General features: G+C 39.8%; 1 protein-coding gene across 2 annotated transcripts; it reads left to right on the plus strand.

Moving 5' to 3' along the window:
- The first annotated feature begins 8,965 nt into the window (after positions 1-8,965).
- On the plus strand, positions 8,966-13,808 carry IL22 (interleukin 22). 2 transcript variants are annotated; one of them, XM_017822080.1, is made up of 7 exons: positions 8,966-9,216; positions 10,985-11,065; positions 11,145-11,393; positions 12,195-12,260; positions 12,357-12,500; positions 12,726-12,791; positions 13,200-13,808. In XM_017822080.1, the coding sequence occupies exons 3-7, from the start codon at positions 11,199-11,201 to the stop codon at positions 13,305-13,307; spliced, it is 579 nt and encodes a 192-aa protein (XP_017677569.1). In that variant the 5' UTR covers positions 8,966-9,216; positions 10,985-11,065; positions 11,145-11,198; the 3' UTR covers positions 13,308-13,808. The 2 variants fall into 2 exon arrangements, with proteins under 2 accessions (XP_017677569.1, XP_017677570.1); XM_017822081.1 differs by lacking the exon at positions 8,966-9,216 and having other exon boundaries at positions 10,977-11,065.
- The last annotated feature ends 7,143 nt before the right edge of the window (positions 13,809-20,951 follow it).

A 20,951-nucleotide genomic window follows, 5' to 3' on the forward strand; every position in this document is an offset into this window, starting at 1 on the left:
TATTTAAAGTGTTGATTTAAGGAGTGAATGAATGAGTGCTATCTAGCATTGATCATGTTAGAAAACAGCGTCCACTTCTTCCAGAAATGGTACATTACAGTAGCTTCCTACCAGTGGAGTTGTTTGAAACAAATCAAGGTATTTTATTTTATCTCAAGAACTTCTGGGATTATTCCATGGCGTGCACTTCATGACCAATTATAACTTACACATTAAGTTTCTACTGAAAGGGAAACTCTACGCTTCAGCCTTTATGAAAAAATTGCCAGTTTTCCTCTATAAATATAGTTTTATAGGGGAAAACTTAATGGCTGAAAGTGGAAATACTTTTGTTTAAGAGGGAATGTTGCTGTGATGTTGTGGGTGGTTTAATTTTGGTATCTTCTATCTACATTATTCATACTCAACATGTTCTCATTGTTTTCCAGGCCAAGAGGTTTCATCATCCACTACTTCTCTGTGATACCTGTAACCTGAGTTTTATGAACTGTGCCCTCTTTTTTAGTGTTTTATTTTTGTTTTTCTATGTTTGCCTGGGTTTCCTGGCTATCTGACAGCTCTGTCAGGGTGTTTGTACAGGTCTGATTTTGAGGTCTTTAAGTTATAGATATTATAACACCGTATGTTCCAGTTCTGCTTACAGTATTGCATGAAGAGTCTGGTACATCTAGGTAGCTCTGAGTTTGTTAGATGTGTGCAGTATGCTACTTATTTGATTTCTGCCGAGGAGAAAGTACACATGGTAAAGGAGGGAGAAGTTTTGTTACATGGGGTTACACACCCAATTTAGATATGAGAACGGAAATTCCTGGTGTCTCACACACATCATTGAACAATATTTCCCATCTAAAAAACTTTTGCCTGAAATGTTCTAATTGAATTTACTTCTGGAAGAAGTATTTAAAGGTAAGTGTAGACAAAATACCTGTTACTGAGTTACGCTAGTGCAAAGCTGCTGAAGTGTGCTTTTCTGTAGTGTTCAAGGCAGATGTAAAATTCTTAATGCCTGTTTTCTGCTATTGTTTATCTTGTTCAAGAGAGATTTTTTGTTGTTTTTCTAAATACTTCAGATCAACCTGCAAACATACTTCCTGTTGTGTTTTCCAGCAAGCTGAAAATAGGAAAAAAGGTTCAAAAGTGTACCCTTTATTAGTAATTACAAGTGCGTGCTGTACAGTGAATGTGTATTGTTTTCTGTCAAGAAAACTATAGAAGCCTTAAAGTGGAGAGACCAAGTAAGATAAACTGGGATGAAGGCAGTTGCCAATAGGAGATGTATCTAAGGAATAAAGAGCTTTGGGAGCTTGTCAACTTAAGGTCAAGATTTACAAATCCAGCACATTAATAACTGATCCAGTCATAGTATAACCAAGTAAGTGTTGAATTGTCTTCAGCTGCTGTTCCCAAGTTGTAGATACCTGCGGGTGAATCTCGCTGAGGGGGGTTCACAGCTCTTGACTACCCGTACAAGTAAATAAGCCATCTCATCCTCACTGACTGCTGCCAAGAATTTACCGTCTTGCCAAACAATAAGCCTGTTGCCTGTCTGTGAGAATGAGAAGTGATCTCTCAATTTCTACTACTGAATCAGGAGAGCAGTGGTTGGTGGCCTAGGGGTTGGAACTAAGACCTCCCTGTTCCCAAAGCTCTGCTCACTCTGGCATTCGCTTCTCCTCCCTCTGGCCAAATCACTCAGGTTGGAATGACTTCAGCAGGAGGGATGAAGCACCTTTGTCAGTACTTTTGCAATTCCTCCAGGGAGGTTTTGATGCTGCTGGGCATGAGGAGAGTTGAGAATTTAGCTAGTTGCTTACAGTAGCAGCAAGGTAGTATTTAGGCACTTGCATCCTTTTATGGCTCTGGGCTTTAATTTCTAATTTCTTTTACAGAGTCTCCATTTTCAGTGCCTTTCATGAAGCATCAGCCTTCTCTACTTAAAATCGTGAAAATAATTCCAAACCCCTGGATTGAACAGTTTAAGAAGAGTTGACTGGGGTTTTTTGGCTCTGCAGGAAAGTTTGGGAGAATGTTGGACTGTGGATAATCCCATCCAATTAAATAAATACTGCTAAAATGCATAAGTTTTGCAATAATATTTTTTGTTACTTTCCAATTTTAATGCCTTACTGAGGTGAGTTCTGAAACATAATGTGAAGTATATAAATGTTGTTAACCTGATAAATGTAAAAAGTCAAGTTTCTTTAGTCATCAGAGGTAGATTGCTTTTAAGGAGGGTGCAGGCTACAAGACTGTTTTTGGGACATACAGTCTGGATTAAGTCATAAGGGCACCCAGTAAGTTTTCCAGTGATACTTAAGTCACTACGGGTATGTTGTATAGGGACTTTTCAGCATTTTTTGATGAATAGATCCACATGTCTTCCGTATTGCTGATGGATCTCTATGTAGTGAGTAACAACATCCCGAAAACACGTTTGACTTCACCGATGTCTTACAGGTAACCTGAGTTCCCTCTGCACCCAAGGGCCACAGCCCGAAACCCAGTGTGTTGCAGTAAGGTGAAGGGAAGCTACCACCAGCTTTCTCCTTCGCTCACAAATTCTTGGAGTCCAGGTACTAATATGTTCTCCCTGTCTGACTCTTGATGTCAGTGCTTTCTGGCAGATAGCAGTGGAGGAAAAAGGGATTTCCAAATCGGTAATACTTGACGGGCAAATCTGTAGTACTAGAAGATGGGGCAGGAAGCACAGCTTCTTGAACAATTTAGTATGTGCTTATTTGCATGATGTCATATTGCTTCATTCCATCTTCCTGTTCTGCAAGGCTGAGCTGGCACCTTGGTAAAATTTGTCAGCAAAGAGCCCCATCACTATCTTATGCAAGTGGAAGTTTTGCTATAACCTTGTTGACCAATTTTTACTGTAGCCTGAAGTAAAATTGTTTCGTTATCTGGATGCACACAAATATGTGATAAAGAAAACAAGCTGAACAGTAATTTTAATGGAAAGTGACCAAAAATTAATGTCCTAATTCTAGCAGTTATTCAAACCTTTTTAGACAGGAGCCTCAGGAAGAGAGGGTAGGATGGTGGAGCTGTGGTTAACTCTTTGGGATGCAGTCATTTCTTGGGTTATATCTGAAACCCAGTGGGAAAGTGTTAGTCACATAGCAGTGATCACACCAAAAGCAAAACTTGCAGAGGGGCCAATGGATGGTAGCTAACAAGAAAACTCCAATTTCATAGAAATCCAAGTTTTGGATTGCTTTTTGATCCGAATTTTCTATTGTGTTGAAGAAGGACATCTGGAGTTCTATGTTAAAAATGTAAATGAGCTTCCTAAATATATTAGTATATATACAGTTCATCTGTGTCAGATATGAGCTGACCTTGTGAGGTTTCTGTTTCAGTCTGTGTTATAGAGAAGCTTGTGGAGTGACTGAACAAGCCTGAACTTTGCATGCTTAATGTGCTGCACCTGGGAAACTGAAGGATGGTTCTTGGTGGCCTTGCAGTGTCATGTTAGGGTGGAGGACTGAGAACTACATAAGATTCACCTGGAGACTGATAGTCCTTTGAGAAGGCAAGCAAGGCCTGATAGTGCTTACAGCTTTCACCCCTCTGTTGGATCACTTATTCCGTTCATGGAGCTGGATTAAGAGTGTAAGAGCAAAAGGACTAATTTACAAAGAGATTGCTAGTTGCAGGGAGAGTCTGTTCGTACAGTCAGGGCAGCAGATCCTCCTTAGCGCAGACAATTCTTTGGTGGAGGGGGAAAAGGACAACTCAAGCTTTTTGCTCTCCATTTTCATCAGAGGTCTTCATCAAGTCTTCTGGTAAAACGTGTCAGCTTCCTATATGCATCTTATTTACATTTATGCCAGTTTACCTTTCCTAAGGTAACTAAGGCAGTGACCTGTAAAGGTTTCAAGTGGGCCTCAAAACTTTTTAACCATGTTTAAATCTGATATGCTCACATACTGTATGTGTTTCTGTGCATGTGCATGAATATATATATGTGTGTGCTGGTTTTGGCTGGGATAGAGGGTTTCTTTTCATAGTAGCTAGTGTGGTGCTTTGTTTTGGATTTGTGCTGAAAATAATGTTGATAATAGAGATGTTTTCTTATTGCTCAGCAGTGCTTATACAGAGTCAAGACCTTTTCTGCTTCTCACCCCACTCCATCAGCATGTAGGCTGGGGGTGCACAAGTTGGGAGGGGACATAACCAAGACAGCTGACCCCAACTGACCCAAGGGATATACCTTATCCTGTGGTGCCATGCTTAGCATATAAAGCTGGGGGAAGAGGAAGGAAGTGTGGGGACATTCTGAGTGATGGCATTTATCTTCCCAAGTAGTCATTACACATGATGGGATGACCGAACACTTGCCAGCCCATGGGAAATGGTGAATGAATTCCTTGTTTTGCTTTGCTTGCGTGTAGCTTTTCCTTCATCTGTTAAACTGCCTTTATCTCAACCCACAAGTTTTCTCACTTTTACTCTTCTAATTCTCTCCCATCCCTCCAGAGAGCAGTAAGTGAGTGGCTGCGTGGGACTTAGTTGCTGTCTGGCGTTAAATCACAACAGTGTGGGTGTGCATATATATAGATATATAGGTATATATATAGGTATGTATATATATATATATATATATGTATATATAGGTATATATATTTCTTTAAATTCATGGTGTCTTTGTTTAATACTATTGTGTGCTGGGATGTCTCCAAAGCACCTACTTTAAAATCTGAAGTAGAATAGGAGTGGCTGGCAGGATCCAGAAAGCCTGTACTTCTGGATTTCTCTCTTCCTAGGTCCCTTTCTGGTCACTGGGTTCTTGTAGCACATATATGCAGCCATCTGCAGATGTACCGTGTTCTGGAGAGCTGGATGTCCAGATCTCACTGCAAGTTTGCTGCTGTGGACTGGGGAAACCTGCTGAGACTCAGTGCACCCCCCAGCTAGAGTGGGACTGTGAGTTTCCAGAACAGTGCTCTTGTGAGGAGCACACATCTGTGTTTCCAGTGAGAAGCTGGCTCCAGCCTGTTTATGTATTTTAGCTTACATGACATGTGGCTAAAAACAGATAACCCCAGAAAACAGCATTATAATTCCTATGCTGTAGCTATTTTGTTTAGTCTCATTTTGGCCCCATGAATCTCACAATCTTGACAATAGTTCTGCTCCAAGAGGAAACTTGCTGGCTCAGAGGACTCTCTTGGGAGATGGGCAATAGCATAACCTGTCTGGGGAGGGGCTGGGGCATGGACTGTTGGCTTCCTAGAGATGGGCACTATTTAGAAGACTACTGTTAGCAACATGGGAACCAGGAACCGTCACCTTCTGTAATGGCTCTGTAATACAGAATAACTGAGCAGCCACGGGCTCACCCTCAGGCGATGATGCTGAGCTCAGAGCCTCAGTGAAAGTGCTGGTGTATGGGCAATGTCAGGCACAATTATTTCACCTTAAATTACATTGCTTCCTTTCAAGATGGATTTATTTAATTACACAAGATGGTGTTGATTTATTACATGATAACTGATGGTACTTGGTAAACCAAGGTGCAGAATGCTGGGGCTATTTCTTAATCTGAGTAACTGTGTGTCACTTAATTTGGATTATAAACCAGCTTGCAAAATTCTGCTCCCAATTAGAGTGGTTTTCTTTGAGATAACGCTATGTCAGTAATTCCACTTTGCCACTGAGTCGCGGCTGTGCAACCACACCACATTAACAGGAAGCACAGAAGTTTCAGTTCACCTGATCTGACTATTCGCAAGACATAGCTGGATAGATGTAGGTCACTATATAAAGTAACAGAGTTTTATAGTACGTACGTGACTTTACACACCGAATTCAAAGAACTAGCCATCTGGTGGAAGGGTTAATAGTGGTGCCTTTGGTGGCATGACATGGTGTGTGCACTGACATGGTCTGCATTCCCTTTTCTCTCATCTGTGTCAACTAAGTGATGGCTCCTATTGATAAATTCTTCTTTTTATGCTTTACTGATGTTGGCAGGAGTTGTCTGAAGAGGCAAGACCACCGGACTAACATCTATTGCACTTTAATTGACACTGTTCTTTGGGTGTTTGTTTTCATATTAATCACTGAATCCTTCTGGCACTGTAATAGAAATTATGACATCAGTGGTTCTGGTAATAATGTTGTATCAACACATTAATAGTGTTGTCTCTGGATGACTTTCTCTTGGATCTTCACTACATGAATGTTTCTGAGGCGAGAATAAAGTTATTTAAACCAAGGAGGTTTTGTTTGGTATTTTTGTTTTTTGGGGGGTGGTGGTGGTGTGTTGTTTTTTTTTTGTCCCAGAATGTAACTTAAAATTGAAGCCACAATGAACTATTAGTTCCCTTCCTCTTGGATGTTTTATGGTATGAAATACCAGTTTTATGATATTTTCTATATAGTATTTTATACTTAGAAGACCTAAAAATTATATAATAAAACCAAGTGAAGGTCAAAGACAAAGATCTCTGATGAAATATCAAATATGTAAGCTGAACTGTTACTGTCAGAGGAAATGTATTACTCTGTGTTACAAAAATGTTACTGTCAGGGGAGGTAGGAAGTTGTACATCCTCTCCAAAGTCCTGAGTCAGCAGTGCTTCTACTGAGAGCTGACACCAGAGTCTTTTCTGGTCACCTAATATTCCCAGGCTAAGCAATTTTAGTACTATTCCTCCTTCTTCCAAAAGGTTCACAATTTCTTAACATTAAACCTAGTATGAAAAAAAAGAAAAAAACCAAGCAAAAATATAATGATGAAATGCTACATGTCCTCTCCCAGTTTCTGTGTTGATATAATTTTCTCTACAGAAATTGAATTCCTTCTACCATTCCTAGTGATCATACACAGAAGACACTTGTCTGTGTACTAGGACATTTCCATAATGAATAGCTGGATTATGGAAAAGCTTATTTTCAAATTTTATGAGGAAAAATCAAATTCCATTACTGATGTTTTCATTGCTGGGCAGAGAGCTGACTAAAATAAGACTTTACTGGAGCTTGAGCTGAAACATTATTATAGTCGGCTTTAATCTTTGCAAGCTTGAAAGTCTGGGCAAGAGCTGAGGAGAACTAAAATAAATGCAGCCAACTAGCTCACAAATGAGGTGGAGCAAAATAAGGGTATGAGTGTGACTTGAAACTTGAGATTGCATGTTCAGTTTTAGGTGTTAAGTGACCTGTGGTCCATTCACACAGATGTTTAAGAGGGGAGAATTGCATCACCAAATAGAAGATCCAACAGGATGATACAGAGGCTCACTCTTTCACGTGCCTAGTCTTGGCAGTGTTTCTAGCCCAGTGACCAATTCTGACTTTTCGAATAATGCAGCATAATCCTGGCTGATTCAAAGTGTACTAAAGCTCAAGGAAATTCCTGCGTGCCAGTGCGCTGCTGCTGATACTCAACAGCTGAACATCAAAGTACAGTGTTGGTTATTCACCTGTGGCCTCATTCGAAGTCAGAAGGAAATGTCTGTGGCTTGTGAGGCAGATGTGAGGTAGAGTTCCAGTCATCCTCAAAAAATCCTGTTTTCAATGTGGGTCAAGAAGTCATTGTCGAGAATATTCTACCACTATAGTTTCTTAATGAATTTGGGAAACAAACTTTAAATGTTTATAGGTGAGTTTACTGACAGAACATTTAACTCTTGGAACAGTACCAGGGAAAAAAAATGACCTGTGAACATTTTTTATTAATTATACTTAAAAAAACAGCACAAGAGGGTATTTTATAGAAGATGGGAGGTCTTTGGTAGTTTTTAATTAAAATGAAAGCATAACAGGTATCTTTCCTTGTAGGAATTTTGTACTTTAAACAGTGCTACTAGCCTTAAACATTAAAAATATCATTAAACGTAGAAAAAAATCATAAAATTAGAGTGGGAAATTACTTCCCCCTTGTTCTTAAGATATATTTTGTCCGGTATATTCTTTCTCCCCAGAGTAAGACCCACCAGTGATGGTTTCAACCAGAGTACCACATTTTAAATTAAAGGCAGATTTCCTTCCACTGGTCTCTCTCCTGCCAGCTCTACAGTTCAGAATAGCCTGTTCAGGAAGCAATTTCCCTGAAGTTCACATTCAGTACTGGCTTAGCACTTAGACCTTATTTTTCAGAAGTTGATTGTACTTCCTTCTCAAACAAGAAGAAAAAGAAATTATTCCTCAAATGTTAGCAGAAAATCTTTATATTCTTTCCTCTTTCTTAGGACTTCTGAGGACTGGAGTATGATCCAGTAGTAGTGCAGGTTTTTAGCTCCATCTTTACATAGGATGTAATGCTGGATTCACATCTCCCATACAGGGTGTGGTGAGCTAGTCAAAAGAGGTGATAGCCATGACAAGTCACATTTTCGTTCTATGCAATCTCATAACAGAAGACCCTGGGAATGGGAGGCATATCCACACTTCCAAAGAAATTCTTTTGACATGTAGCAGGAAATAACAGCAGCCATGACTGCGGCTATACCATAATTCTGTGGTACATCCAGGACCAACAGTCATTTGGTAGAAGATGGTTAAGAAGAGGCCAGGAATGGACTGATGAGCATGCTAAAATTAGTGTCCAGTAAGGTTTTGACTGTTTGTTTTTGCATTGGACCATACTCACAGTAAACTAGAGTAAGCACAGTAAGCACTAACAGAAAGTTAAATAATGCAAAGACTTTCAAAATGTCATAAAAAAAAATTTCATGCAGAACATGAATTAATGAACTTACAATATGTACTTCAGCATCTCAGTGTGTGGAAAATAAAGGTGATAACAGAAGTAGCCAGGTAAACTAAACTGAAACAAAGCTTTTCTAAAGTGTCAGAAGGAAGACATCATGGCACAACGAAAAAGTAGCATGACAGAGAGATGGCTAACAATACAGATGGGAGAAAGAGAGCTTTATCAAGGCTAACAAGGTTTTCTATGAAAATAGATGTGTCATAGTGTATGGTTTCAAATAATAGAGAAGACAGACAAAAGACATCCTGCATTGACTGCATAAAAAAGGGTAGAAGAAAGATTCAACGTCTAATTCCTCATTCATCTGCCTGATGTTGTTTATATGTCCATCAGGATGCATGGGAAGCTTGGGACCAGCAGGGCTCCTCACAGTGGTTTGAAGAGATGAGAGTGGCACAGCACCTACTTACCTAGGTCATGCACCCTTTCCATGGGATTGGAGCCACAAGAAGACATAAGGCAAGCTAGATCTGTGTCTGACAAGAGTAAGTGTCCAAAGGGATGGAGAGGTGGCATGTGCCAGAAAGACAAGGACAGGGAATCTGAACCAGGGAGGGTCTGAATGCCTGTTCACAGATTTTATTCTGGGTATGGCACTTCAGTTGTGATGGATGAGCTGATGGAGAAGTGTGAGAAACCTCAGTTAGAAACAGATTTTGGTTATCAGGCTGTATTTAAAACCTGGAGAGGAGTTTGTGGAAATGCGCTTCAGAGGAGGCCAATCCTTTGAAACAGCCTATCTGTCAGGATTTCTCACAATTTGGTCTTTAATGTCTGTCTTTTGGCTAAGTAAAGTATAACTCAGCATTTCATCTTCTCATTAACTTGCACCACCACTAGGACTATTAGCCTCCAAATGAAACATATGTGGAAAAGAGTTTAAAAATATTTTCTTGAATAGCTTTGTGGTACATTTGGGTGTGAATGAGACTGTTGACATCCTGGGTCCAGACTTGCTTTCTGCTGCCTGCTGCAGTCAGGATGCTGTTGGAGGTTGGTCATGGGAATGGGAACCTGAGAGGGGCACAGAAAGGGAGGGGGTGATGGTGGCTCCAGGGTGAGAGGGTGCAGTTTCAAGGGCACTGATCTGTGCAGAGCTGATGTGGCAGGTGTCCGAGGGAAACTGAGGCAGGACTGAGACCTGGAAAGATGAATTTCTGCTGCAGATGTATCAGGGGAGGCTAAAGAATAAACCTAGTGCCACCTAGCCTTTAAGTGCTTCCTAAGGAAAAGAGCTGGGCATTTCAGACCATGGGGTAAGGTTGATTATGGCTTTTGTCCTGAGAACCTCAGCCACAAAGGTTCGAGCCCAGCCACAGGGATGCCCACTCTCAGAGTTCTCAGATGTTCACTCTCAGAGGCAGAGCTGAAGTGTTGGTTTTCCAGGTCTGATTTCTCCTCTTTGTCTCCTGTGCCTTGTGTGTATTATACAACCAGAAGCTGGCATTTGTACCAGTTCTGTGTTCTCATGAACTGCTGTCTACAGCTGGGTTACAACTTAGTCTCTAAAAAGAGCACTGTTTCTCTTTAACACTGTGCATAATATTTCAGACTGAAGGTGCAGAACTACCTTAATGTTACCAGAAGAGGCTTAGGAATATGAAAATCACCTGGATAAGAAAGGACATGACCACAGTTCTGGTCATTGCACATGATTACAGCCTGGAATATGGATAATTTTTGAAAAAAACAGGAATTTGGAAATCAGGGATGTGAAAAATGCAGTGTTCGTCCTACACAGTTTCTGATCTCTCAGAGAGGATTTCACAGTGATGGGCAGATGGCTAGTGACCCAATGGGCCACTGTGTGGGAAAGGGTATTTGCAGGGTAGGAACCATAGGTGGTCAGTGCTTTGGGTCTTTTGCAGTCTCTGACCACTTGTGTACACCAGTCCAGCAGCAGAGAAACACCAGTCTTTTACTACAGAAGATGAACAAAAGTTTAGATAAGTTACATTATCTGCTATCAAATTGTCAATCCAATAAGTGCGTTACAATTGGGACAGGAGGCGCAAACTCATAAAGCTCTCAAATATTTTTATGCAAAAAGAATTCAGGATTCCTACCCTGGTAAAAGCCCCTGCTTTGCCCCATGTTAATATTTGGTTTGTTTTATAGGAAACTAAGGATTATGATGCCCTTTGAAGTTGTATTTGTGGGTTTTGAGGTGGTTAGGTAGTTCTCAGAAGAGGATACTGGAAAGTAAGAGACTTGCTGATGTCATTTTTATTTCACCACCGGTACCCAAAAAAGAAAAAAAGCTGAGAGAGATGTTGCTGGCCCTATATAAGGTGCAGTCACCTCCTGCAGAGTGCATCACGAATCACAGCAAAGGTAAGGCTTGCAGCCTTCGTGCTGCTCTCACTTTACCTTGCCCACTCTCCCTGATGCTAACGCTGCTCTCTCTCATCAGTGCTGAGTGCTGTAGCTGCAACCTGCTGGAACGGACGATCTCGGACCGTGAGCCATGGCCTACCTGCAGACCTTGTCCAAGAGCTTCCCAGGATGGGTTTTCTTCTGTTGCTGTTGCTGTCTCCCTCTTCTTCTCACCAACTCTCTGCCTCTGAAAGGGGCTTCTACTGCCCATCATGCCTGCAGGCTCAGGAAGATCAACTTTCAGCAGCCCTACATTAGGAATCGGACCTACACCTTGGCTAAAATGGTACAGTAACCCACATATTCTTCATAGTGGGATCTGAGGACTTACTTCTCTGTCTCGGCTTCTAGCCTTTGGCATTGCTCTCTCTTTACCATGCCTTTCTCCAGAGAAAAAATGTGCATTTGCAGTTAAGGCAGAGCTTGGGTGTGTGGAGTGGGTCTGTTGCCTGCTGGTTGTGTAGGCAGGGGAAGCTGTTGCCTCTCCTCCTCCTGCTCCTGCTCCCCAAAGGAAAGGAAGCCCCTGGAACAGCATGGCTCCTTCTCTTCAAGCAGCTGGTGCTAAAATGGGACAATTGTGAAACATGAGATTAAATTTCTCAATTTGCCCAGTCCATTTGGAGCTGGGCTTGTCCATGACTCCAGTCACAGCCAGGCAGATGCTCAGGCATCTTACAGTGCTCTGCTTGGGCAGGTTTCTTGGCTGCTCTTGCCATGGGTGGGTCTCCCGCAGTGTACACCATCGAGGGCTGCAGCACCTCCCAGCAGCACTGTGGGCCACCGCGAGGTCGGCCACCTGCAGCATCTGGTTTAGTCATCGTAACCACTACAACATCGGATGTTTAAGAGGGGGCATGAATTCAGACTTTTGCTTATTTATTTTCCAGTGATACTGTCCTTAAATCTCATCCAATTGAAGGGAGAAATAGACACAATATCCAGGTTTATCTACCTGTAACAGACTGCCCGTGGCGTCCATTCCCTCATTTCATCTGCACTTTCATTACTGATGAAGACCTTAGGGTTTATTATTCAATTTTAGGCAAGGTTCCCATCCTCATCTGATGTTTCCTTTTTTTACTCTCAGGCCAGTGCCTCGGACAAGGACACAGATAACAGACTGATTGGGCAGCAGCTCTATGTTAACATCAAGGTAAGCCTTACTCAAGGAGTCTGCTCTTTACATATCTCTGCAGCACTCATTGATCTCTTGCTTTGATTTAACATGATCTCTTGCTTTCACACGTAGGAAAACAACCGCTGCTACCTGATGAAGAGGGTTGTGGAGATTGTGGTAAAAGATGTTCTCCTCACTGAGGTCAAGAATCAGTACCCATATGTTGAGGAGGTTGCACAGTTCTTGGCATCCCTGACCTCGGAGCTGAGCAGATGTGTGAGTAACATTGGGTTTCTTTCCCTGCAAGTGTTGACTCTTGTTGCTGCTCCTGAATCTCAGAATGTTACAAACAGTGGCAAAAGGCAGTGATACAAAAGGAAACCTCAGATCAAAGATATGAAACTCAGAGTTGATAGAAAGGTGTGAAAAAGAAAAAAAAAAAATCAAGCACATTGTTGCGTACAGCTGTCAATCTTATGTCTGGATGTTTCCTTTTTTTAGAAATTCTCAGGAAACAGAGAACACATTGAAAAGAACCTGGAACAAATGAAGAACAAAATGGAACAGGTACATTTTTTTCCAAACATTTAAAAAGAGCAGTTTCAAACCCCAATCATTTAGTTGGATTAAGTCTGACCTGACTATGAAACAAACTCTGGAGATTATTTAGGAGGTGAAGCTTGCAGGGGCATTAAGGAGGGGATTAGTAACATTTCCCCTTCCAACCCTCCTTCACTTGTCCTGGTAACTCTGCACATGTTATGGTAATTTAAACCTTAAAAAGTTATGTTGCAGGAACTGTATATACTAGTCTAGATTTGAACAAGCTAGTTTATATCTTATGACATAATGACTAACAGAACTATGTGAGAGAATTAGGAAAGTTAAGTTCTTGAATCACTTTCTATGACAATCCTAATTTCAATTTTCTGAGAAATCATGAGTTGCTAAGACTTGCATTCTGCTCTTTTCTAGTTGGGAGAAAATGGAAAGACTAAAGCCGTTGGAGAATTGGATTTACTGTTTGACTACATGGAAAATGCCTGCACTGGTATCGCAAAGAAGGGAGGGAACAAGGATTAAAACTGAGAAAATTTCAGATCAGGCTTGAAGAGATGACTCTGAAATTCTCTTGTGATAACTCAAACTGATTAGCTGTTACAGCAACTACACCCATTCCCCCCAGATGCAATATGTTTTTCACTTGTGTCAAAACTAGCAAACTAAGTGGGCAGAGACAGGATGCATATTGCTGCCTTCTTTGAAAATGAAAACTCCAGGACACTGCAGCTCCATTTAAACACGGGCCATTAGTTATTTTCAAAGGCACGCTCCTGTCCTCCCCATCTCCATAGGAATGAGGCAACTGTTTCTGTCTTTTATATGCTGAAATTTGACACCTATGGATCAGCTTTGATCAAGGTAGGCAGTTAAAGGTAGCCAGGAAGTTTTGAGCCTCTTACCTGGAAGTCTATCTTGAATATGTTGTCCTTTTCTGACCTTTGCCTGAAAAGTTGGTATTTCAGACTAATTCAGAAATATTTTTTGTCATTTGTATTTAATGGTAACTTATTTTAAAGTAATAATTATACAATACCTTTATTTATATAGATTAGTTGAAAAATATTCAAGGAAATATATTTATGAAACTGTACCAGAAAGTTTTAGGTGAACTATGAAAGTAACACTGCTGTGTGATATTTATATGCAAATTGAATATTTTATAAATGCTTGCACTTTAATTTATTATAATAAATATTTTAGTCCTCAAACATTGCCATTTGCAGAGCTTTTATCTTTTCTTCAGACACAAGGGATATGATACACATTACGCCTGTGGTGTTGCTGGACTAATGGCTGTACTTTTGTATCTACAAAGCATGCAACCTCAGTTTGGGGACATGCTTCCTTACCATAAGGCTGCAATTTCAACTTATCACAGGCCAGGGCTTAGCGAGGAGCATGTCAATCAGCCTTTCTTGTAGGGGGCAGTGGGAAAAACAACATCACTCCTGAGAGTCATTGGTTTGGTTCATTGTTCTGCCTGAGAATGCCCAGAGAAAAGATCCCATCTTGAATAGCTGCTGGTGAAAGGCCCCAAACTGTCCCTCTGGGTCAGATGAAATGGAGACAGTAAGGAAGCAGTTGCTACTGAAAACTCTAGGATGCTGCATTCTCACTGATCTATCCATAGGCACGCTGAGCACAAACGGTGTTCTACAGCATTAGGAATTTGAAAGTCCTTTAGAAGAGAATGTTTGGTACCTACTCTTGACACAAGCTCCAAGACAGAAAACAGCCCAAGTCACTGAAGAGCAGTTTAATGTCATTATCGTGTCCTTCAGCCATGTCTCCTGCGCAAAGACAGAAGAGTTGCTCTAGTGCAGCTGGAGAAATTGGTGACTGGACCAAGGTTAAAGGTTTGAAAAGCATCCAAATAGTCAGAAAGCCAGAGGAGATATGTAATAGCAGATTTTCAGCAACTGCTGAAGTGTTCTTGAGCAAGGCCTTACTATTTATTCATCAGGGCAACAGATATTCTGTCCACATTTAAAAATTGCTGCTCCTGAGCCAGAGCAATTTAAAGATGCATTTAAAAGCATCCATCCATACCTATTTTAAACAAGGTTTATGTGAACTGAAATCGTAACACTTTCTTGTAGGAAATCACATATTAGACTGGCATATGATCCATTTGAGTGATGGATGCCTGTCAAATTAGATGCATTCAACGTGGTTTACTTTTCTCCATACACTCTCATTTGCATCTCACAATATATGATTTACATGCCTGTTCACAGTCAAGGCAGAAGTGACCCAACAGAGACAGCCAACCATGATTTGGTACGACATGACAGTGTCAGGGGTTTAACCTTTTGCTATATTCAGTAGAATACATATTTCCTTTCTTGTGGAATATGCAGTGATGTTGTCAAGAGCTGTTGGCCAACATCCTTTCTCTTATCACTCAAGCTTGTGTCAGCTGACAGCAAAGCGAGGGAATTTAGACATCAAATGAGCAGTTCACTTCACTGACCTTTGAAATACACTGTCTTTCCCCAAACTATGCCTGTCTCTATATATAGTCAGTGGAAGGTAAGAGGAATTATTCAGGTGTCATTCCTCTGGTCTACATTAGAAGCTTATGAAGATTGTGATTTTTGACAGCATAACATGACTTTGCCCTAAAAGTACCTGTTTTCTTCCTTAATTATAAATAGAGACTCGATCATGAGCCACACACGGGCTCCATGATATAATTGCTTCACAGATGGATAAATAACTTATTTCCTTGTTCTACTTCCTCTAGGCCTCTTCTACATTTTCCTTGTTGAGCTGCCCTACCCAGAAATTCCAAATCAATCTCTCAAGTTTTCCAGTGCTTCATTTGGGCTAAACCCAAATGAAAACCCATTTGTCCACGAAAGTGTAAAAATGAAGTCAACTAATTATTAACTTCTCTAACCCTAAAAACCACCAGCTGGAAGACACTACTACAGAAACCTCATGAGCTGGTGCCCTGGAAATGCCACAGAGCAAATTTTGCAGAATTTCCTTCATAGGTTTTCTTGCAGGGTACGTGTGACTTGTGGGTGTGTGAAGGGTGGTGGGGATGGTCAGTTTTGAACAGATGAAGGAAGTAGAAGTCGGAGGAGGTTTCCCTTACAACAGGGGGAAATATCTGGGACAAACAATTACTGACTAAAAGAAAATAGAAATATAGTTTCAGGAAAGCTGGGTTTCAATTCAGTTAATAGGTACAGCTCAAAAAAGGAAAATCATGCTGAAATGTTTCATTTTGACATTTTTCTAAATAAATAATGTTTTGGTTTAGAATTTTATGTGCATTTCTTTCAAAGGTTGAAAAGAGATTTGAAAGCAAAATGAGCTGTTTCATTTTGAGTTGAACAAGTGCTTTGGGCTGACCCAAAATGAATTTTCTTGGTTTAATTTTTCAGTTGGGTCACCAAAAAGAAACTCCATTATTCATGTAATTCTAATTTCCATTGCCCTATTTTCCTTTCCATTCTCTACCTCCCAGTCATGAACTATTTGTAATTCCAAGAGGTCCTTGATCTAGCGCTGGTAGGGAAAGCACCTGATCCACATCCTTCACCGAGGGCACCTCCACTGGAGAGGCTGGAGAACCTCTTCCCTAGCAAAAATTGACAGACCACCCCACTGTCAAATTTGCATTTTGTTGGCTCTTCCTCCCCTTTCTTACATTAGGTGACCAGAACAGGCACTTTTTTTGCTACACAGATAATCATAAAACATTTAAACTGCCTCTGAAACTTCATATCGTGAAGAGAGAGGAACCCAAAGCATGAACAGAAGTTGCCACATCCTGCTGAGTAAGTATTGGTGACAGTTTAAGAAACATCTCTTAAATACGTTGCTTGGAGTGTTATTCAGTTATGAGATCTACATATTCAGTGTATGAATATATACTTCCCGAGTGACCTAGAATAATAAAGCGTTGATATTTCCAATTTGTCACTGGAGGTGTACTCTAGGCAATGTAAAATGCTGAAGCTATCCTGATCAGAAACCAATGGCGTGTGATTATGTCAGCTTTTGCTTTCCAGCACAATTAGCTAAACAATTAGCTGCTCTGGAGAAGGTATGGACTGCACTGAACAGCAGTAAATGCCTGACAACCTTCTCAATTGCAGCCATCATCACTATGGATGTTTGTAAAGTCAGTGTAACTGGGAGCAGAACTGGCCTGCTAAAGTGAAGTAAGATTGGCAGAGACATTAGAGGCAATTTCAGGCTCATATCTGATGCTGCCAGAAAGAATGTAATGACCATGGAAATAAAGAAAAACCTACAGTGCAGTTGTATGGAACCCAGGGTACTTTTGGCAGACCGCTACCCAACGATATATTTCATAAAATTGTGTATTTAGGACAGAAAATAATGCAGCCTCTCAGGGGATCCAGACCAGAATTCTGAGCCATTCAAGAATATGTTAGGAAGTTGTAGTTGGATGAGGTGAATTACAAAATACAAACTATGCTAAGGTTGATGACATTTCTGGGGCTAAACATGACTCAGCACATATCCATTTGTAACACCTTTTTCTTGATTAACACAGAGCTGCAGATATTATCAGATTAACTGTATGAACTTCACCACTAATAAAAGTGTTAAACAGCTACGTAAGTGAAAAGATTTCTTTTGAAGCCTGGGAAATCACTCTGTTAGCCTTTAAATTCAAAATCCCCGGCCAAATTCACAGATGTCAATTTCTATAATTTAATCATTGCTGACGAATGGCTTAGAAAATATTTCTACGTATTTCCTTCTCTAAGGAAAGATTAAAATAAAAATTATTTTGAGAAGTACCATCCATTTAACTTCAGCAAATTAACCCATGATACCCAAATGTAAACATTTTTTCAGTATGAAAGATTAAGGCAGAACATTAAATATTTCCAAGATCTGGCCATTTTTCTCCTTTAAATTTGAATTAAAAAAAAGGGCAAATCTAAACTAAAAACATTTTCTGTTTAGTGCAGGGCAGCATGGATCAAACTATTTTGAAAAAAACAGACCAATAAATATGTCTTTAACTATCTGTCTTAAAACTGTTGTACAGTTATTTTCTGCAAGAACCAGTAAGGTTTTTCAATGGAAATTGTAACCCTGGTTTCAAGTCAGTGAAAGTGATGTGCAAAGGGATATTGTTTTCCAAAAACTGCAAAATTGCACCAATTTAAAGTTCATTTTATTTTACAGTTTTCCGAAAGAGAATCACTTCTGACTCTTACAGCACATCTAAAGAATGGTGATGATGTTCATTAAGAAGTGAAAAGAATGGGGTAATTGTGTCTGTGGTAAGTCTAAAAGCTGTGCAATCATGAAGATTGACTTTCTGATTTGTATTTTGCATTAGACCTTGGCATATAAGAACACTCCACTGGATTAGCTTATCCTGTATCTGGTCCTGCTCCACAGAAGACAGAAAGAAAACTCTTATTGACTTCAAAGTGTATAAGGTCAGTCTTGTAGTTTATGTGCTTATCAAGTTAATTATATAACAAAGAAAAAATTGAAGATTTCAACACAGGTGCTAAAATGGAAGTGATGAATTGCACTGCTCTGATGAAAGACTTGTTCCATAAATTCTCTTGTACAGACACTTATTTGGGAAATAGAGGTCCCAAAATAAAGTTTAGATGCTGCTTGTCATTGCAGTGATCTTTTATCGTTGGTGTAAAACTATCCTGGCCTTGTCTTAGGTTAATAATTTTTATCAAACACATCTATAAAATTTCTGGTTTTGCCAACTTCTCCTTTAGTAGTTATACTGTGACTCCTGGCAGTCTTGAATAGGAGAAGAAATTTCAGATTCTCTCTTTTTCATAATCTATCACCAAAGAAAATTGGATAGCTGAGGTTTTAGGTAGATATTCCCAGATTTAGGGATTATCAACTTAAATGCATTTTTTTACTTTGGTAACTCAAAAATGGAGAATGCCTCTTTGTCAAGCACATTTGGCAAAAAATATGACTATAACTACATATAACTATTTTGTAGTTATGAACGTGTTAACATCAACGCAGTGATCATTTCTCCTGCATGTAACAGAGATTCCATTAAGTTTAGGAAAGTATCTTGCTTGGTTTAATGGGACCCATGAGTGGCTCAGAAAATGCAAGGCAGTTACTTGCACATGGAATAGCTGGTTTAACTTGACATTTTAGATTAAAGCTCCTAAACAGGGAGCTGCTCAAAATATTCATCATGCTCTCATTTTAGTATCTGCCAATGCTTCAGTTGTTACATGACAGCGATTTCTGAGCAGATATTGGGAACAGAAGAGAAACCAGTGACCAGGACTCTGATCCTGCAAATTGCCAAAACACTACATATTTCCCTCATCTTGATGGTAGCCTGTATCTGTCATCTGCCCCAGCTTTGATGCAAGAAAACCAGATAGCAAATACTGAGGTGCTGCCCATGGGCTCTCATAGAGCCCGTCTCTTAGCCCTGCCACCAACAAGGAGGTTGGGCAGGTGAGGGGAGGTGTTCTCTGAGAGCCTAGTTCCCTCCATCAGCCCTGGGTAATCAGCACAGACTCAGACATCCAACTTCTAGTGGTCTATTGTTGGGTGTTACAAATTCCAGGCATAGACTTCAGGGTGTTTGTTATGTTGCTCATGGGTCAACCTACTAGCAAGTGAAAGAAGTAAAACCAAGCAGATTTATGTCATTTTACTTTGGAAACCTTTTGGCAGTAAGAATGTAACTGCGTTGGATTTCGATTTTCATTTCTTAGCTGTTTTCCACTGGTACTTGCAATTATGGGCTTCACTTTCTGTTGGTGACCCATTGATACTGGAAATGAATAAATAATAGAGAATGTTTTTTAGGTGAGGTGAACATGTGAGGTTTCTCTGAAAATAGGAAGACAGGAGCAACTCATTTTTTCTGCACTTCTGAAAAGTAAACTGGAGAATTTCTTAGACCTGCAGTATGAAGTTTTGACTGGCAGGGTTAGGTTTATGCTGTAACCTCATTATCAGAACTGAGATGAGAGAGGTGGCAGATTGGTAAATTATCTCCTGTTCCTTGCTCTGTGGTTACAAGAGTATATGATAAATAAAAGGTTTGCTTTTCCAAAGAGACAGATTAGTAAAAATAAACCTTAGTATATTCAGAGATTTGGGCAAACATTTCAGACCTGGGGTACTTTGCAGGGCTTGCCTGAGAGTTTTGGAACATGTTGGCTGAAGATCAAGGCAAAAAATGTGATTTTTATGGAGTTGCTAGGCTGAATGAAGGGAAATCTGCTACAAAAGTGCTTTTTCTCAAGAAAAAGAGTTCTCATGTGTAAAAATTTGCTTTCAAATAATCTAATCTAAACCTGGAAATCTGAGGAAACTTTTTACAACCCCTGAAGAGTGTACTTGGAGACTGATAAAAGCTTCTTCCAAAATGGGTACAAGTAATTGACTGTTTTTCTTAGAGATGGGAAAAAAGTAATTAAAACTAAGGCTGCCATGTGATTTTTCCAGCCCACACAGTGCCCTATGGAATGAGCCTCTTTCTGGTGATCCAAGAATACAAATAATCAGAAAAATTATGGCAAACAATTTTTTTTGTAGGAAATGGTAGCTCTGAAGCTTTAAATAAGACTGAAGGGTATTTTTTACTGGATTTTTTTTTAACACTTTTGCTGCTTTTCTACGTAAGTATGATTTTCTCCTGGAAATTCAAAAAAATGAAAAGCCCAGTACTGATATTAAATTGTAAAGAAAAAAAGGTTTCCATTGGTTGTTCACAGGAAACTATATTTAAAAAAAATTAAAAGTACCTCTTTTCTTATGGAGAACATCAAGAACTTACTCATTAGTTTTGCTTCACTCCTACAAGCATATTAGATGATTTAAACTTCTATCACAGTTACAAAATTTATTGCATATATGGGAATATATGGGAATTATTGCATATATGGGAACTCAATGCTCAGGTCTCTATTTGTAGTTTTGCACATAAGAATTCCCTGAAAACCTTACTAAATCTACAAATATTAAGAGATGGAATATTTCTGTTTTGTTTAGGAAGCTCTAAAAGAAGATGTTTTTTAAAACATTTACATAACTTCAAATGTGCATGTTTTTGCATATTGTGCTACAAATTAAGTGAAAAGTAAACCCTAAAAATAGGCTAAAGATAATAAGCAATGCTGCCTTTTAGATGGTAACCTAAAGTTT

This window comes from Lepidothrix coronata, unplaced genomic scaffold (assembly GCF_001604755.1).
Source record: "Lepidothrix coronata isolate B3197 unplaced genomic scaffold, Lepidothrix_coronata-1.0 Scaffold95, whole genome shotgun sequence".
Classification (NCBI taxonomy): Eukaryota; Metazoa; Chordata; class Aves; order Passeriformes; family Pipridae; genus Lepidothrix; species Lepidothrix coronata.